This window comes from Channa argus, chromosome 18, assembly GCF_033026475.1.
Source record: "Channa argus isolate prfri chromosome 18, Channa argus male v1.0, whole genome shotgun sequence".
NCBI classification, from domain to species: domain Eukaryota; kingdom Metazoa; phylum Chordata; class Actinopteri; order Anabantiformes; family Channidae; genus Channa; species Channa argus.
Genome location: NC_090214.1, coordinates 9,648,716 through 9,667,650, shown reverse-complemented (window position 1 = coordinate 9,667,650; position 18,935 = coordinate 9,648,716). Strand labels below are relative to the sequence as shown.

Below are 18,935 nucleotides of genomic sequence, written 5' to 3'. Positions count from 1 at the left end.
TGCTTGCTGGAGAGCAGTGTACTTGTTCGTCCTCGGAGAAGGATCCGACACATCGAGAAGGTGCAGTCAAACCGAAAAGTGAGCAGGCCAAAACGAGGTGGCGAGGAGGGACGGGAAAAGACTAAATAAGACTAATACCGCCCTCCTGTCGTTGCCAAGTAAGACAGCTTGTCGCAAAGATGGGGAACCGGGGAATGGAGGATTTGATTCCTCTGGTGAACCGCTTGCAGGATGCCTTCTCCGCCATCGGTCAAAACGCAAACCTGGACCTGCCGCAGATCGCCGTGGTGGGTGGTCAGAGTGCGGGAAAGAGCTCGGTGCTGGAGAACTTCGTCGGGAAGTAAGTAGCTTTTCCAGGCTGCGCCGTGTGTTGGTGCATCACGCAAGCTTTCACGTAGCTTTCATTAGACACATCTCATCACCAACCCCCTTTCACTAGCAGGTTTACATCCAGCACATAGAATCCACTGGGATCTCGTGTTATTGCTGTCCAATTATTGCACATTTCACCAGTTTTGTCTTCCTGCCTCCATGTACGCAGCAAGATTATTTTGCTAGGCCTCTATAAATCCCCAGTGAAGTTCATCTGTTGACTATTCCATGACGCGTTCACGGGATTCCTGTCAAATCACCGGAGTTTTATTATAATAAATCACCTGCATACAAGCGCTACATATAAGTTTAACACCGTTTCTTACCGTGAGCATTCTGGTATCAAGATAACACGGTCGTCGTGATAAATCCTATGAAATGACTGAGGGTCAGTTTGGATGCTGACCTCCTGCAGCAGATACAGTTACTGTCAGCTGGGTGGAAGGCGTTGTTTTCTGTGGCAAAGCTACCATTTTGTTGCCCAAATGATATGTATTGCACAAGAGTGCAAAATGATGCTTGCTCTGTGTGTGTTTGTGTGTGCGTGCATGTGAAGGGGTTTAAATCTTGCAAAGCATGCAGTACATGGTTTGGTTTCTGTCAGAGCTGATTATACAAAACAAAGTGAGTGGCACAAATCTCATCTGTTATGCTGCAGTATGACCTTGCAGAGAGACAGAGAGGGAGTCCACCTGAGCTTTGAGCTTTTCCAGCTCAGCTCATCCATCTGTCTGCCAGTGCTTATGCTGTAAGTGAAGCTTATCCCACACAGGAAACAGCATGGGTGTCACAATAACTGCCAGACATGATTGTATTTCACTTGACCTGAAGATTTTTCTGATTGGACTCAAAATGCCTTGGATAATCTGTGTACTGCATGTGTGATTCAGCAGTATTTCCTGCTTAAGTAAGGTCAGAGTGTGTGCATGCTGCGGCTGCAAACCATCTCACCCCAACACTGTTTTTTTTTGTTTGTTTTTTTTACAGCAAAATGTAATTTATCCCAGTGGACAGAAATACATCTATCTGTGCAGAAACCGATTTGACAGTGTTAGTTTAGACATCACTCTCTGGTAATGGGCAATTCACAACAGTTTTTATTTTCTTTTGCCTGACACCTTCAATTGCTTTTCTTACGTGTGGCATCAAAGACAAATGGTTAACCAAAGGTCACTGTGCTTATCACTTCACATATACAGGAACCGAGGCAGACGTTTACATATCGGGATTATCTACTCATTGTGCTAGCAGTTGAAGGAATACCTGTTTTGTGATTTTTAGGATTGAATAATCCAAAGTTAACATTGCTCTCTGTGATGTGATATTGTGATGGAAAGATAAAAAAGAAAATTATTATTAGTACATATGCCTCTAGTGCAATTGCCAGACATTTACAAGCCTGACTTGTTCTCCAGCTTGTTTTTACAAGACTGTGCTTTGATATCAGGTAATTTGTGCTCGTAAAAAAAATCTTTTTATGCTGATTTACAGGGCGAAATTTTGCTGTACTTACTTAGCTGTAGTCATAGAAACAGAATCAGCCTAATTACGCAGTCTTACCCAAGGGACCAGTTTTAAACATCACATTGAAGGGATTCATCCAACAGTAAAATAAATGTACACCCTGTCATGCTGTGAAAATATATATGCACTTATCCAGCTGCAGAAAGTGTCACTCTGATCTTCGCATCATCCATAACAAGTCTTCCACAGGATGATGGGAGATTGGCCCATTGTGTTGGTGTTATCAGGCTAAACCAACAGTTTGTGTGTTTACATGTCACAATCACCTTTCCCATCCCTCACACCCTTCCCTGTCTCCTATTGAGATATTCACCTCTCAGAAAGTAATTGATTTTATGCCAAATCTGCTTGTTGTTTTATTATTTTCAGATTTAATAAATTCAGCATTGCAGCAAATTTTGCCCTAATGCTTAACTGATTATTTCACTTTCTGATCCTGGCTTTTTTCTCCCTCATCTACAGCTTACGGTTAACACAGAAAAATCAATACCAATGTGTAGGAGGGAGCAAAACAGTCACATCAATTATTTCACAAGGATGTTAAAAAGCTTGTTTGGCTTTACAACGAGTAAAACAATTATGAAATGGAGACAAATAAGTGAGAGCTCCTTTTAAGATTTCTATAAATGAGTTTTTATACAATCTAGCTTTTTCTCAGGTTGTTTAGACTTTGATTGTGCTGCCAAGCTGCTTAGAAATGATGTGCTAAAGCCATTAAACATGATCAAACACATTTTTATAATAATCTGTTCTATACTCTTTGTTTTATCCCACTTTCATAATCTGTTCTAATTCAAAGTCAGTTTCTTCCATGTTTATCTCTGTTCAAGCTTTGCCTATCAGTCCTTGCATTCATTTGATCATTTTGCCTATAAAATATCATAAACTACTGGGAAACTGTCCATCACAACTGAGCTCGTGTTTATTTTTTTCAAAACAGAATAATAAAAAGAGGATGAAAACAGAGCGTATTTACATTTAATCTCTAAATCCAGTGAATGCTTGTCATTTTCTTGATATGAGTTGAGGTACAGTAAGTATTAGTAAATCTGTGTTGCGCCAGGCTTAACATTTGTTGGCTCAACAATGAATGTATAATTTCAGCATGTATGTATTATATCTACAAACACACACGTTGGGCATAATTCGATGTTAGCTCTGCATCTTGTGTTCTTTTCCCCATTGCTCTGTACGCTGTAAAAAATAATTCATGAACCTGAGTACGCCCCCCGTTTCCCATTAGAATTTGTTTTGTTCCTCCCACGAGTCTAATTAGCACAGACAAAGCGATAGTGGTCTCCAGCTGTGTGAATCCTATTAATGAAAAGCAAACAGCAGGTTCAGTGGAGGATGTTTGGTCAATGAGGATAATTGACTAAATTCCATATTGTTTTTTAGCACAGTGTGACATTTCATCTCAAAATGAAGAAAAAACAAGATGTCCCAGTCAAAAGGAAAAGATTCATGAAATGTAAAGTTGCCAAAATAAATTATTTCAAAAAGTCAATTGTGTTAAGGGGCTTAATAGAGGAGTAACCATTTGACATAATTCTTCGAGCAAGTTTCTGACTGTTGCTTCAACAAAACAAGGCTTTTTTTCCATTTATGTTTTCAGAAAGTTTCTAAATAATTAATTAATAGTGCGAAAATATGGCGCACACAGTTTATTGTTGGAGTTTTAGTAGAGACTGAATTCAGTATAAATGGCTTCATCAGGTAGCGTTTTAATAGTTGTAATGTGCTGCCTAGACATATTCATACTCAGTGTATAGTTATCTGTATATTCAGGTAAAGATTCATAGAAGCTCACATCAGTGTGATATTTGGCTAGAAGCTATAGTTTCAGGACCACGGACAGCTCTGTCAAAACTAGCTCCTTAAAATCAGCAGCACAACTGAATTTCGTGAAACAAATAAACTGTCATTGCCAGGTTTAGGCTGATTACGTTGATTAAGGTAAAAATTCAGACATAGGAGAATATTTTTGCTGCTACATGCTGAGCTGACTGAAGCACATTTGTTAGCCGTGAAGGTTTCTGCCATGAAAGTAGAACACAGACATTTCTCTCTTCTTGCTGCCAACACTCTACCAACCCCCCCACAGAAAACAAGTTTATGGTGTATACTGTAGTGTCTGTAACTGGCTAACTGTGAAAGGGCCAGAAGCATTCTGATAAGTGACTGAATCTTCATTCTTATGAAAGACAAGGACAGTAGATCTATTTGAAGGCTTTTTCTTTTCACATAAAGCCCTGAGGAGGAGGGAGTGAAACAGAATGTGTTTCTGAAAGATGAAGAGTGAAGTCTGGTCCTTTAATGACCTAAACACGATGATTTGTTAAGTAGATGCTACAATAAGACAAACCACCAAGCACAGGATAGAACAAACTACTAATGTCTAACGTTTATTGTTGATATCCACGTAACTGAATACTTTTGGTTTCCTACAGTTTCCTATTCAGTTGTCAATTGCTAGAAACATTTCTGTAAGGGACAGAAATGTCAAGGGATGATTGTTAGTAATTATAGCAAATTTAGTATATTTTTTTGATATGCATCCAATATATTAATTTCAGTAAACTGGGCTAACTTGTCCCAGAGCCTTGTCTCTGCTTTTCCAATGAATAGTACCAAGGCTTCAACTACAACTTTTATTTATGAATCCTACTTTATAAGTAAACATTCACAGTGAGAATGATATCTGAGAAATCAGATAGAGAGGAAAGCATTAGATTTCATACTGCTCCAGAGGATTACCACTAATCTTTTTGGACCACAGCTCACAGCAATACCTTCTCCCATTGGCCCCAGTCTAATCTGGATGTCTACAATCCAACCACCAGCCATTTAATTGGCTCCACCTTCCCCTGTAGTTGATGGCAGCCTGTGTATGTATTTAGATGTTGCTGGGACGATTGTGCTGTTTCATTCACATCAGAACTGTTACTGCACACATTACACCGGGATTAAACCCAACTCAGGGTGTGACCGACTAAAAGTGAAGAATACGTTACGTCACATTGAGCTTGAGTTACGAATATTTTTAAATTTTTGTGTAAATATGATATACTATTTAAAAAATATATTCAGATTTGTACATTAGAACTATTTGTGAACACTTATATGTGCATTGAGAGAAGACACTGAACCCCCAACAGCCCATCCCCATCCCCATCCCTGCAGTGCCGGTCCCAAGCCCGGCAGAAATTAGGGAGGGTTGCGTCAGGAAGGGCATCCAGTGTAAAAAATCAGCCAAATCAACATGCAGACAAATGATCCACTGTGGCGACCCTGAACTAACGGGATGAGCCAAAAGGACAAAAAAAAAAAAAGTTTTCAATCAGAGAGAACATAAAGAATGATAATAAGAGATGAATACAAGCAAAACAACACAAAACTGTATGGGATAATTCCATCCACTTCAATCTGGACAATTGTAAGCACTGAAGAAAATATTGCAGAAATTGTTTGTGCTGGAAAAAACCTAAAATAATACATTCATTTGAATTTTTACTGTACATTTCTAGGAGACAATCTCAAAACCAATAGTGTGGAAAAGTAAAAAATCCTTCCACAGCACATGTGTGTACTGTTTAAACTGAATTTGTGCATTAAAAAAAAGAAGCAGTGAGTCATTACGCCACTGCGTGTGTGTGTGTGTGTGTGTGTGTGTGTGTGTGTGTGTGTGTGTGTGTGTGGCAGCAAATGACAGACAATGAATCAATGGAAGTGATTGGTTTGAAATGTAACCGACTGAGGCTCAGCTGTGTTTTGGCAGCTTTTTTTGGATGAGATGAGTTATAAAAAAATAAGAAGCATATGCTATTCTAGACTGCAATATACCGCTAGAACTGGTTTTAGACAGACTCACTGTTGAGGGCACTTACAGTTATCTTCTATAGAGGGTATCTATGTGTAACCTTAACATCTCTCTTCGAAACTATGTCACTGTCTTCATGTTGAAAAAACATCTATATTTCTCTGTCTTGTCCTTGTTGCTCTTTTTATTTAATTTCAATTTCAAACTTTCTTCTCTGTATCTGTACTGCCCGGGGATAGTGTCAGGGATTTTTAATTTCTCCACTACAGCATGGGAGGTGAAAATACCGGAGGGTGGTAGTGGGGGGACTCTACCGTCTCAGCTGTATTAGGTAAATAGCAGTGCACAGATAAGATCCCGTCAGTCCAACTCGACAGGTTTATAGCCAGCGTAGTCAGTCGTGTGGCTACATACAAGGCCACATCCAGTGTGCGTTAGTTGGGAGGACAAAGAGGAGTGGAGTGAGAGGAAGACCTGCAGTTTAGGCCATCTGTGCCCTCAAAAAGGACATCCAATGAAAGCTGCATTATGAAAACACACTTCGAAACACTACTCACCCACAAAGCTCCCTGCTGGTGTTAAAACCGGAGAAGCAGGTAGTGGTGATGAGCAAACATTCGCTGCTGTATAAAAGGCCTATGCTGCTGACAGTCACATCGTTTTCTCCCCCCTCGTGCATTAAGCAACGTATTTGCTTAAGGATTATGAAAGACTGATGTGAAGAACTTAGCAACCCTGTAGTTTTATGAGATTATAGAACTTTAATCATCCAGATTTTTTTTTTAATGGTAGGTCATAATGTTGTGTCACATTTTAACTTTATTCATATGTTTTTGAAATGAAGACATGTACAGATATACAGATTTACAGGTTACAGATAAGTTAAAGATTAAACTGAAGGTTTCTGGTTGATTAGTAATAGAAATAACCGTAATTTTGTTTGCAAAGAGTCATCACTGTTGTCACTGTATTAAAATGCTGAAATGCTCCTTCCCCCAAATGTTCATCATCCAAATGGTCTACGTTTTAAAAGATAATATAGTAATTGTGTACAGTGGCAGAATCATGCTTAAATATGAATGCTGCAGTTTAAAATCAGTTGATGAATTAGCTTTTTTCTGGTTAGGTCACAATTTTTGAGCAAGAGCAGCTCAGCTCTGATTGAGTCTCAGACTCAATCATGAGTCATGACTCAAATGCTCAAACTGCCTCAAGCTTTGCTTCAGGTTTACAGTCCTCGTCTTTTTCTTATTCATGTTGTTCACTGTTGAGCTCTCATCGGATTCTGAATAACTTGTCTTTGTGTTGTGCCATTTTAAACCATTTGAAAGCTTGTCTGTCCTTAGATTATACCTTCCTGCTGAAAAGTCTGCAGTTGCCCCTTGTTGTTGTTGTTGTTATGACGCACGCCATGCATCACTGAATAGAGATTTTAGCATCAGCTGGTTGTGCACACATGCCCACAGCCAGTTTATGCTGATGTTGAACATCCCCCAAATAAACTCTTGTGGTATAGTGATATATAATTTAAAAAGCTGTCCATCATTGATATGTTCTCTGCTCTTTGCACAGATATTCAGAGGGAAAATGAAGGATGCTGATTCAATATTTCTGAATCTTGTTTTTTCTGTGTTGTTTAATGCTACTGTACATATTGCTACTGATGCTACTGTGACAGATAATGGTTAGACATATAATTCTTGTTTATTATTGTTTGTCCACATTATTATTTACCATCATCCTGGTCGTTTTGTCATTTTACAGAGATTTCCTTCCTCGTGGTTCTGGCATCGTGACTCGTCGTCCTTTGGTTCTGCAGCTGATCCACTGTCCCACAGGTAAGAGCGGTTTAACCCAAACATATAAACCAATAGAGTTTCTTTAAGTGTTTTCAGTTCAGTTTTCAGTCCAAACCAAACTTGCCATGAAGTCGTAAATAAAGTTTAATTGGTAAAAAAGAGACTTTCTTTTCAAGATTATGTAGTTTGGCTTCTTACCTTAACTGTTAAGTGACAGTGGAGAACTGAACAGGAAACATGGGGGGACATTATGTGCAACAAAGGTCCACAGCTGGACTTAGACCGCAGACATTGTTACGTGGTATGTGTAGTAGTCATCTTAAGGCACTACTGGGTTGATTACTAACTCTTCCAAAGTCTTAGCGTAAGCGCTACACCCATCCCTTCTCCCACCCTTCAGATGTAGTTTCCCTTCTGATACACTGATCACAGAAAACATAGCTTCATCCTTCTGACTTCTTTCTTTTCTGGGGTTCATTTGAAATGGGACTGGCATAACAGCGCTTTTCTTTAAACAGTTTCCTGTATTGTTCCTGGAAGCACCATTTTTTACCCCTGTCACGTCCTCTGGAGGAAACAATCTCATCATCTTTTCCACTTTATTAATCGCTTCAAACTTAGAAATAATGACAATCCACAATGTCTGCTGGATTGCATTGTTGGTTAAACTAAGCTCTAACATCTGAGACAATGCTAGCATTTTATCAACTTTATATAAAGAGAAAAACTTTATTACGATTAGTTTATTAAAATGTTCCTTAAATGTTCCTTTTTTTTACGGTTTTTCCTTTTTTTCCCCTACAACTTTACTATCATTAATATTTCTCTTTGCACTGCCTCCTATAGAATATGCAGAGTTCCTCCACTGTAAGGGTAAAAAGTTCATAGATTTTGATGAAGTCCGGCAGGAGGTCGAGGCAGAGACTGACCGCCTCACTGGGGCCAACAAAGGCATCTCCCCTGTACCCATCAACCTGCGTGTGTACTCCCCTCACGGTGAGGCTGACACAAACTCGACTTACATAGAGATATGAATCTGGTGTGATTTACATGCTACATTTTTTGTTGTATCTGATAAACTGTAGGAACTAAAATGTGGTCCTCAATAGCACACTCTGACTTTAATCCAATTTGAAAGTTCTGCGTGTCTGACATTAATTATGTCCATCCATCACTTGGCAAAAATGCATCTCTCAGTTCTAATGTTCCCTTTTGTTCTCACAGTGCTGAACCTGACTCTGGTGGACCTGCCGGGGATGACCAAGGTACCAGTGGGTGACCAGCCCGCAGACATCGAGTTTCAGATTAGAGAGATGCTGATGCAGTTTGTCACCAAGGACAACTGCCTGTTGCTGGCCGTCTCCCCGGCCAACTCTGATCTGGCCAACTCTGACGCTTTAAAGATTGCCAAAGAGGTCGACCCTCAGGGTAAGTTATACTACTCCACTGCATTTCAGAGGGAAATATAGCACTCCACAGTATTTCTAATATAAAATGTATTATGAAAAACATATAATCATCTCATAAAATGTCGTTTTTTACAGATAAAACTACAAGAATGTATTTAAAGTTCTCCACTTTAACCAACATGATGTTAAAATGTTTCTTATACAAGAAAATATTAATAATAAAATAATAACCTTTAACAACAACATAACAACAATATATAATAAACAATTATGACAAATGTAAAACTTACACTATTTAAATTTATGATTTTTTCTTTTATTTTGGTAAAACTTTGACTTGGAATATTTTTTATATCAGTTGTTTTCTTAATTTGCACATCTGAGACATTTTACACCCAGATGTGCAAATTCATATAGTGAACATTAGAAAATATGTAGTTATATTCACTAAATATTCAGTTTTCAGGTTTAGTTTGTGTGTGTGGGTGTAAATGTAGGTCAGAGGACCATTGGTGTCATCACCAAGCTGGACCTGATGGATGAGGGGACAGATGCTAAAGACATCCTGGAGAATAAGCTGCTTCCGCTCAGGAGAGGTGAGCGTGCAAAAACACCAGCTATTTTCTACTTCAGGACTGACGTAGTGACACACTGCTTCCCTCTTGTGGTAATACAGCAGTCATACTCAAAGCTCTTCAATACTTCGATCACTGGAAAAAAAAACAGAAGGGAGGAGAAATCAAAAGAGAGAAGGAAAGGTAGAAGAGGAGAAGTGGTGGAAAGGAGAACTGGAGAAGGAAAGAGGAAAAACTCTAAGAGCTTGCATGTATCTTGCGGCCTGCCCTTTCTTGCAATGTGCTGATGTGGGACTTTTCTTTTCCATTTGCACTTGGTTAGGACCCAGGCATGTGCTTTTGAATATTTTCCATGTCCTTTGTTTTTCCTGTGCGCCCCCCCCCACCCCCGCCCTTTTCTCTCATGTCAAATGTACTAATGCCGTGGATGTTCAGATTTACAAGGCTCCCGGCTCACAGAGCATGAAAAAGGCATTTAGGGAGTCAACACAAGAAAACGCAAACTAGAGGTGAAATGGGATCCATGTGACCTGAACTGTCCTGCTTGTTTCTTCTTTTTCTTCTTCTCTCTCTGTGTTAAAAACTTGGACAAACACAGAGACTTTTATTCATCTAATTCCTTTTTCCTTACTTATTTTCCTCCTCCATCCTTCAACCGTATCTCTTAAAGTGTGGTTTTTACACAGCTACCCATTATTAAACACTGTTTTTAAGCGGTCTGGTCTTTCAGGGGCTTTTCATTCTGGGTTTGGCCGTTTAAACTCATTTGATATGTAGAGAACATGGGAGCCCTACACAATCCTGAAATTACCAGTGAGGCCACAAGCGTTGAATCCATTCCAGTCTGTTCTCAAAAATTCCAGGAAGTGATAAAAACAGTTGGATCTGGTTTTCTGCACATCTCATAGTGTTTGAGAATGTGCTGTAATTGTCTGTGGGGCTCTCGTCTGTTGCGTCCAGGTTATATTGGTGTGGTAAATCGGAGCCAGAAGGACATAGATGGAAAGAAGGACATTAATGCTGCTATAGCTGCTGAGAGGAAATTCTTCCTCTCACACCCTGCATATAGACACCTGGCCGACCGTATGGGCACTCCCTACCTCCAGAAAGTCCTTAATCAGGTTTGTACAAAAGCAAGATAGAGAGTCAGTCACAGGTATAAATGCTACATCCATACATATGTCCTGTTTTTTCTCAGCAACACCATCTAATTCCAACATTTTCAATTTTTCATTGATCTAACTCTGATCTTTGACCTGCACAGCAACTGACCAACCACATCCGGGACACCCTGCCAGGTTTGCGGGTCAAGCTGCAGAGTCAGCTCCTCTCCATAGAAAAAGAGGTGGAGGAATACAAGAACTTCAGACCTGATGATCCGTCTCGCAAGACAAAGGCTCTGCTCCAGTGAGTGGACAGACAAACAGTTAGATAAAGTAGATACAGATTAATGAATTTGTTGAATTTGTCTCTGGCTGCCTGCAGGATGGTGCAGCAGTTCTCTGTGGACTTTGAGAAGTGTATAGAGGGCTCTGGGGACCAGATCGACACAGCCGAGTTGTCAGGCGGTGCCAGGATTAATCGCATCTTCCATGAACGCTTCCCTTTTGAACTGGTCAAGGTGTGTGGATGCCAGATTTGGTCTTTACATATGTTCACCGGCTATATGGCTCATTCGCTTAGACTCCAATAAAAGCTGAGTGTAATTAAATTTAGTTTATTGGAAAATCACTATATATGGGATGAAGGAAAAACTCAGTCCAGAACTGTAAAGTTAGTAACCATAATATTGCATCCAGCCTCTGTATGTGTCCACATTACCTGACCCCTACAGGTAAAGACAAGTGATGGCATCGTGGCTCTAGACATTTCAACATCAATGTGTTGGTGCGCTACTTAAATTCAGATTATATATCCCAACAACTGCTCAGACCACTTTAAAACTTTTATCTAACTCTTTTTTCAATCCCTCTTCACTTCCTCTCTGTCAGCTGTTACCCTCCTTTTCCTTTCATCCATCCCTCTCACCCTGCCTCTGAGGACATAAAACTTAAGTAACAAAAACAAAGCCCTGTTGGTTTCCCACTGAGAAGACAGAGCAGGTTGCTTCCTAACCAGTAGCTTGGCTCATCACCCAGAAAACTTCAGCGTCTGGCAGACCCATTAGATGCAAGTTCATTGTTATGTTTTATATGTTTACCTTTATATGCCTGGGAAAAACATTTAAACTCTGTTGATAAAATTGGGACAGAACAGTGCACAGCAGCAAATAAAAGTGAGATATTGAAAGGAAATATACTGGATCAGATTATAAAGTATGTTCCATTGCCAGTGCTACAGAATGTTTGAGTTTAATCTGTTGGCAGAAAAAAGCTTTGATAAAATGTCCATGATCTAAGCAGAAGGGATATTAAAGTGAAGAATGTGTGTGGGGTATCTGCTCTAACCCAGTGCTGTCCAACATTTTAGATTCAGACTATGTTGTGGTTGCAGGCAGTGACTTTGTGGAATTTTTGTTGGTTTTCCTCAAGGTGACACCAGGGTCTTACAGAAGAAAGAAAATACCACGACCACATAACTCCCTGTAAAACCCACAACCTCTAGATTTACATTCTAATGTTAGAACTGATTAAAACAATAAGATACAGATAAAACTTTTAGGAGTACTGTAATATTTGCAAATTTATATATAGAGAATATATTTAGAATAGAATAACTGTACAAGTTTTACGATAGACGACATGTATGTTTACATGTGTGTTACATGTGTTCTCCAATAACACACTATAATTCTTTATTGACAATATTTGATATGTTTATGAGCTGACATGCTAATTGGGAATCTGTAGAGCATATAAAGATTGGGAGAATCAAGTGGCATACATCAAACTGTAGTAGATGTGTTGATGTGAATCTGTTAGGGAAAGAGAGTGTCTTCCTTAATCCTGCCTGCCATCTGTGTTTGTTCTGCAGATGGAGTTTGATGAGAAGGAGCTCCGCAAAGAGATCAGCTACGCCATCAAGAACATTCATGGCATCAGGCACGTTTGCTTTCCAGCTCCCCCCTTCATCTGTCCTACCTTTACTTCACCTTCCTCTGTCTCTCCATCTTACTCACCTCTGCTGCGTCTAACAGACCCTGCCTGTCTGATTGCCAAGACCTCTTAGCTCCAGTGCTCTGTTGAATACTAATGGTATCAAATTCCTTAGAGGTAATTTGGGATTACACAGGCGGTGGCTGGTGGCTTCATGTCTCTGCCTTTACACTTGTATTTAGTGTGTTTGTCCATCCACGCTAGTGTGTGTGTGTGTGTGTGTGTGTGTGTGTGTGTGTGTGTGTCATCGGTCTTGATGGTGAAACCCTGCACCTTTTACACGTGGTAGGTCTCTCTGTCCTTGTTCTCTTTCCTTGTTTGCATATGGATGATGTGTGAAGAAAGTATGAATTGTCTCAGAAAAATGCATTAAAATTTAAAACATTACAAGATCATTTAGATTTACTGTAACAGTTTTTCACACGAATTAACAATTAGTAGTATTTACTTTATTTCCATGATAGACATCATATTTATGGTTCCTGTCAAGACTAACTGGATGAAAATTGTTAGAGGATTAATTCATAATAATTTTTGTTCGATGTTATGATGTGAGGACTGGGTTGTATCTAGACTTATATATGAGCCCATACTCATATATTTTAAAAATAAATGATTATTATGTGGTGTCTAGTGCAGTGCACATTTTTAAAGTTGCCAGGTTTTCTTGAGTTAAGTGTTCTGAAAAAGAACATTTGCATTTGCAACCCTAAACGAGCAGTTGACTTGCTGGTTGAGGTTCTCTTTGAATAGGTGTTTGTTTGTTAAGATAGTTTTAGAGCAGTTTGAATCATGTTCACATTTCTCGAATTAACACATTAAAATGAAGTAACTTTATTGTGCAGAAGTACAATATTTGAAAGGTACTTTGTGTATTTGTCCTAGTGCTGCAATTGCACTGACAACACATGTAATATACTGTATGTTTTCATATTTTTAATCCGTTATCCACAGTACTTGTTGAAACTTATTGTCTTTCATGGAAACAATTTAAATGCCTTCTATCTTTTGCAATAAATAAAGTCCCATTCGTCCTCTTAATGGACATTTTTCCATCTCCTCTACAGTAAGAGACAAACTCTTGATGCCATTTAAAGGAGGTAGACTGGATATTTCCAGCAGGAATGTCCTAATTAAGAGCAGAATACTTGAAATTATTTGAGGTCTTTTGCTTTCTACCTGTCTTAATAGCCCCATTCCTTTTCTCTGTCTAATTGTATCTGTTTTTGTTTAGGGGAGAATGTAATTCTTTAAAATTAACACTTTTCTCTTTGCCCAACCCTCCTCCCTGCTTCTGTCTTTCTCTCCACACTCCTCCTCTGTTATTGGCCCTGTGGCTGGTTCTCTCTCTGCTGGGCAGAACTGGCCTCTTCACCCCGGACATGGCCTTTGAGACCATTGTGAAAAGGCAGATTGGGAAGATTAAAGAGCCTTGCACCAAATGTGTGGACATGGTCATTTCTGAGCTAGTCAATACAGTTAGGCAGTGTACCAAGAAGGTAAAAATGAAATGAAACAGTGAATAGCACTTTTGTTAATTTTAACCCTCATCTGCAAAGTCCCCGTGCTGTTCACTCCCTTGTACTGTAACCACGTGGCTCACTTCAGCCCTCGTTGTTCCTGGGCAGCAAAGGGAGCACCTGCAGTAGCAGGGTGGGCTGTGGTTACCTGCTTGCCTGGACAGGCTGGTCGTGGTAGAAAACTGTGTTGACAAAAAGCAGCGTGGATGCTGAGCTGTCATCAAAATATGGTTGCGAAAAAAATAACAAAAAGAGTCAGCATTGCTAAGATCCCTATTTGATTAAAATATTTTTTTAAAAATCAGTTTAAGTCAAGGTCATTAAGTAGATTAATCTTGGACACTTGGTATTTTTGTCCACATCTGCTTCTGCTACTGTTTTGACAAGAGGATTATTTAGTAACTCCATATTATGTTTAAACACTATACATATTGTATACCATTAATTTCATACAGTATACTGTTTGTGCACCAAACAGGGGCGGCTGTAGCTCAGTTGGTAAGGCAGTTGTCCATGGACGACAGGTTCAGTGGGTCAATCCCCAGTCCTGGCTATATGTTGAAATGTCTCTGGGCAAGACACTGAACCCCTAACAGCCCATTCCCATCCCCAGCTGTGCAGTGCCAGTCCAAACCCGGTAGAAATTGGGGAGGGTTGCATCAGGAAGGGCATCTGACGTAAAAAAAAAATCCAGATGCAGACTATGATTCACTGCGGTGACCCTGAACTCACAGGATAAGCCAAAAGGACAAAAAAAAAACTGTTTGTGCACCAAACATCTGATCTGTTCATATTAATTGTACAGTATATGCTATTTATTAGTATACTGTGTGATTTTATTTTGTACTAATTTTACAGCATATAGAGCCCTCAACACATCAATCCACAATTTTTTTCTTTGTTTTTTGCATTGTGGGCCCAAAGTGTCCATCAACTGCTTTTTACAGTAAACCTAATAATCTTTAGCATGTGATGCTGTATCAGACCTAGACGACTGCAGTGCTGTCATTTAAACACAGACAGAAAAATGATCTTCCAAAAACGTAATACTTCTTTTTGTCTTGTTCTGTGAGATCCTCCTGAGCTCTACCTGACTATGCTGACTTTATTGACCATACTTATGTCTGTCATGTACTACAGCTACAGGACCTGCTGAGAATTCAGATCTGGGGGGGTCTCATGTGCATATTTTGCTAGAAAGAAATGAACATCAATGAATACTTTTGCTTTAACAGTTTTCTATTAATTTAATTTAAATAAATATCTAATTTAATGAGGCTCTCCTACCTTGAAGCTTTAAACACTCACCTTTGCTTGTGCACTAACATATAACACATCTGTAGAAAATCTTACTGTACCTGGCAGCCATATTGGATGACCTCAGTGTTCAGTCTTCCTTGTCTTTGAGACTGCAGCTGTGCACCTGCAGCAGACAGAAGCCATGATAATTATTATGTTTTAACTGCTCTGTAACTGGCTTAAGTGGTGCATTCTCTGCAACAGAGCCCTGTGTGCAAACAGGAAGAGCAGTAGATTTTATTCCAATTGATCCACTGTGACCAAACAATTTCAACACTGCAACAACCCGGAATTCTTGGGATAATAAAAGTTATGCTAATTTTCCCTCTGGGATTCAGAGAAGAGAGGAATGGGTGGAGAGCAGGTCAACACCAGGAGGGATCGGGGTGTCTTGGCTGAGAGTCGGGCTGCACAGCTGTGGTCTTGCAGTGCGTTGCTTGGAGTTTTTGGCTGGTGGCATTATGCAGGCTAGGACCCCTTTCTATTTCATCTTCTTTCTCTCATCTTTTGTCATGGTTTGCTCTTTATTGATAGAGAGAGATCCCAGCACTGCCCTGTTTTCGATTGGCTTCAAGGAAAACCAGTTTACTCACTTGTAATTTCTTCCTTCTGTGCTGTTTATCCCATTTCCCACAACCCTTCTTGTCTTTATCATTTTTAATCAGTTCTTCCATTCCATTTTTCCAACTTCATCTGTCTGTTGTCCCTTTCCTTCATCATTTATTTCCCTCTTTCTCCTTTTGTCCTCATTTCTCACTTCATCTCCTCCTGCAACATTTATTTTGGTGTTTCTACTCCTCCACTTTCTCCACCTTTTTTCTCTTTTTCTTTTTCTTTTGCTCTTCACTCCCATGCTGCCTGCTTATTCCCACAGGACGGGGCTGTTCACCCCTGACCTAGCCTTTGAGGCCATAGTGAAAAAGCAGATCCAAAAGCTGAAGGAGCCCACACTGAAGTGTATAGATATGGTAGTGAGCGAACTCATCTTCACCATTCAAAAGTGTAGTCAAAAGGTAAAATACCAAAGATGGTCATTGCACAGGCTGGGGTAGACCGATGGCTGGACATTTTGCTGCGATAAGAACTGTCAGGACGTGTGAGATTGAAAACAAAGCAAAACAGGCTTGAACTGCTAGGGGTGACTTTCATATTTAATTAGTTTTACAGTATCTTATGGAGAATGGTCAAGATGTCTCTTCATAGTTAATTTGCATTTATGTATTGACAGTACTGTGAATAAACTATCCTCAAAGCAGAAGTAGGCAAAATTGCATTGTTTGCCTTTGGAAATATAGATAATACTAAATTCTGTATCTACAAATGTTAAATCATACCTTTTAACTTAGAAATACTAATTACCCAGTATAACACATACGATATAAAAAGGATTTATTTATTTAGGTGGACTCACTTGAGAAAAATAGCAGGTAACTAGCAGCCCAAAAAAACAAAAACATGTTTTAGCCAGCAGATATCGGTCTATCCTTGATCAAGATTTTACATTTTAATAAACTTTATAAGTGGTATTTGGTCAATTATTGGCCAGTAATACATTTTTGCCTTAAAACCTGCATGTTAGAGAACTTTCTTTTATATTTTACTTAATGATGTCAAAACATTTTGTTCATTTTTATTATTTCTTGTCTCTGTGGGTATGGTTTAATAGAGTGACTGAATGTGTGGTTCCACTCACTAATCGACGCACTTCGAGCGTCTCTTTATTTCCCATTTCTCTTTTGTCCTCCTCACCTTCTCCTCTTCTAATCCTTCAGACAGGCTGCTTCCTTCCATAGCTAATCACAAAAATAAAAGTTTGACCTCCTTTGGATTTTTCTTCTCTGTTACAACTTTATATTGATTTCACTGTCAGAGATGTACTGTATTTAAACACACCGTCTCATGATGTACAGTGTTTGGGAAAATCCACAGAGGGGTCAGTCTGAAATCTACTCTCTACTCCTCTCTCCCTCCCTTCCTGCTCCTTTGCATTGCATGTCAGCCTGAATCAGTGTGAGTCCCTCTGCCTGCTGCCTCTGTTGTTAAAAAGTCTCCCCCACTGACAGCGTTTTGTGTTTCTGTGAACTTTTTTAGGCACGCAACACTTTACCAGATTTTGAAAGCCTTTGGCTGCATTCAAGTTGCAATGCAACTTGAATTGTGAAGTGTGAATTCACAAGTTGTCAGAACCACGAAGTGCTCCTCATTAAATCAGTTAACAATGTTTCCAATGGTAATGGGACAGTGGGGACATTGTTAATTACAGCTGTCATCTGTGTGTCTTTCCTCACTGCTTACCAAGTTGAAAACTAATTATTTTGTTGTTGTTGTTGTTATTGTCAACAAGGTAAACTAACGAGAAGTTGTACACTATACTATTGATATTAACATTTGAAAGCTTGAACAAATGTATTAATTACTAATGCAAGTAACATAAGTAACAACAATTTTGAACAAGTTTTCTGGTTTGACATTGAAAGATATGCTGCTCAAATTATTACATTAGTCGAATTGTGCACTGAACTAAACAAAATCAGACTTCTTGTTTTCACTTGTGACCATTGTTTTTGTCAGCTGAAACATATAGTACAAATAGTAAATATACATTTATAGCTAACTTATAAACCCAAACTCCAACTGATGGGTGAAACCTCTGTCACAGGCTGACCATCATAACAATATATGTGTCAGGCTGACTAATTTTAATTAATTTTAATTCCAAATACACAATCTAATGCTGAAACAATTAGGTCTGAGGTGTAACATGAGCTTTCAGACAGAGGTCCATGTACAGTAGGATTCAGAGAATGTATAATCTTACATTGGACTAGCTCTAATATTAATAATACATAGCACCATAAATAAAGTAACTAAGAAGCAGGAGAAAGATATTGTTTCATTAGTGCATTAAAAGTAGCACACAGGGTCAATTCAGACAGTGTAGATGTTTTTATCCTATGCCTCAAAATCCTATGTTCTGATGTAATTACCTACTGATATTGAGTTTAGATGAATGCTTAAGTTTGTCATGGATGCTAATTTTTGCAGCTCTCAGTAAAGCATAGAAACCCACTTAATTCCTAATGCTTTTAATCATTTTTTTTTAGTTGTGTAAAGGGGGTTTACAGAGATTCAATCATCCAAAATATGTAGATCAATTACTGCTCTTGCACACCTCTAAACCTGTGAACCGAATCTGACATGCAGAATGGTGAAATATCCTCAGACATTTATCCACACACAATACATCAACTGACATCAATTTTTACCGTGTGCCACATTGTTATAAAGGATCTATCTGCTCTGTAATTGGAATTAGAGGAAGCAGTAAATCAACTTGGGAAGCAGGAGGAGGCCTGTTGATATCCACTCTACCCCTAAACCATCTGACAGACATGAAAGATACATTGTAACTTGCAGGAAAACAGCGTATATTTTTCTTTCTTGCGCTGTGATTTTGGTTTGGATTTTTCTTCTTTGCTCACACGTTTCCAAATATGTTTGTGTCACATTGGAGGCCCACCA

General features: G+C 39.1%; 1 protein-coding gene across 10 annotated transcripts in view; it reads left to right on the top strand.

Annotated features, from left to right (window-relative positions):
* The first annotated feature begins 11 nt into the window (after positions 1-11).
* Positions 12-18,935, top strand: part of dnm1a (dynamin 1a) — a 42,948-nt gene continuing 24,024 nt past the window's right edge. For 3 of the 10 annotated variants that reach the window (XM_067485082.1, XM_067485081.1, XM_067485077.1), the window contains exons 1-10: positions 15-340; positions 7,481-7,554; positions 8,362-8,511; positions 8,740-8,943; positions 9,422-9,520; positions 10,460-10,620; positions 10,764-10,906; positions 10,985-11,120; positions 12,473-12,540; positions 13,955-14,093. In XM_067485082.1, the coding sequence (XP_067341183.1) occupies positions 180-340; positions 7,481-7,554; positions 8,362-8,511; positions 8,740-8,943; positions 9,422-9,520; positions 10,460-10,620; positions 10,764-10,906; positions 10,985-11,120; positions 12,473-12,540; positions 13,955-14,093 (1,335 nt within the window). In that variant the 5' untranslated portion in view covers positions 15-179. Of the gene's footprint in view, positions 341-7,480; positions 7,555-8,361; positions 8,512-8,739; positions 8,944-9,421; positions 9,521-10,459; positions 10,621-10,763; positions 10,907-10,984; positions 11,121-12,472; positions 12,541-13,954; positions 14,094-16,287; positions 16,427-18,935 lie in introns of all 10 variants that reach the window. The other 7 variants (XM_067485080.1, XM_067485079.1, XM_067485086.1 and 4 more) reach the window with 6 other exon arrangements.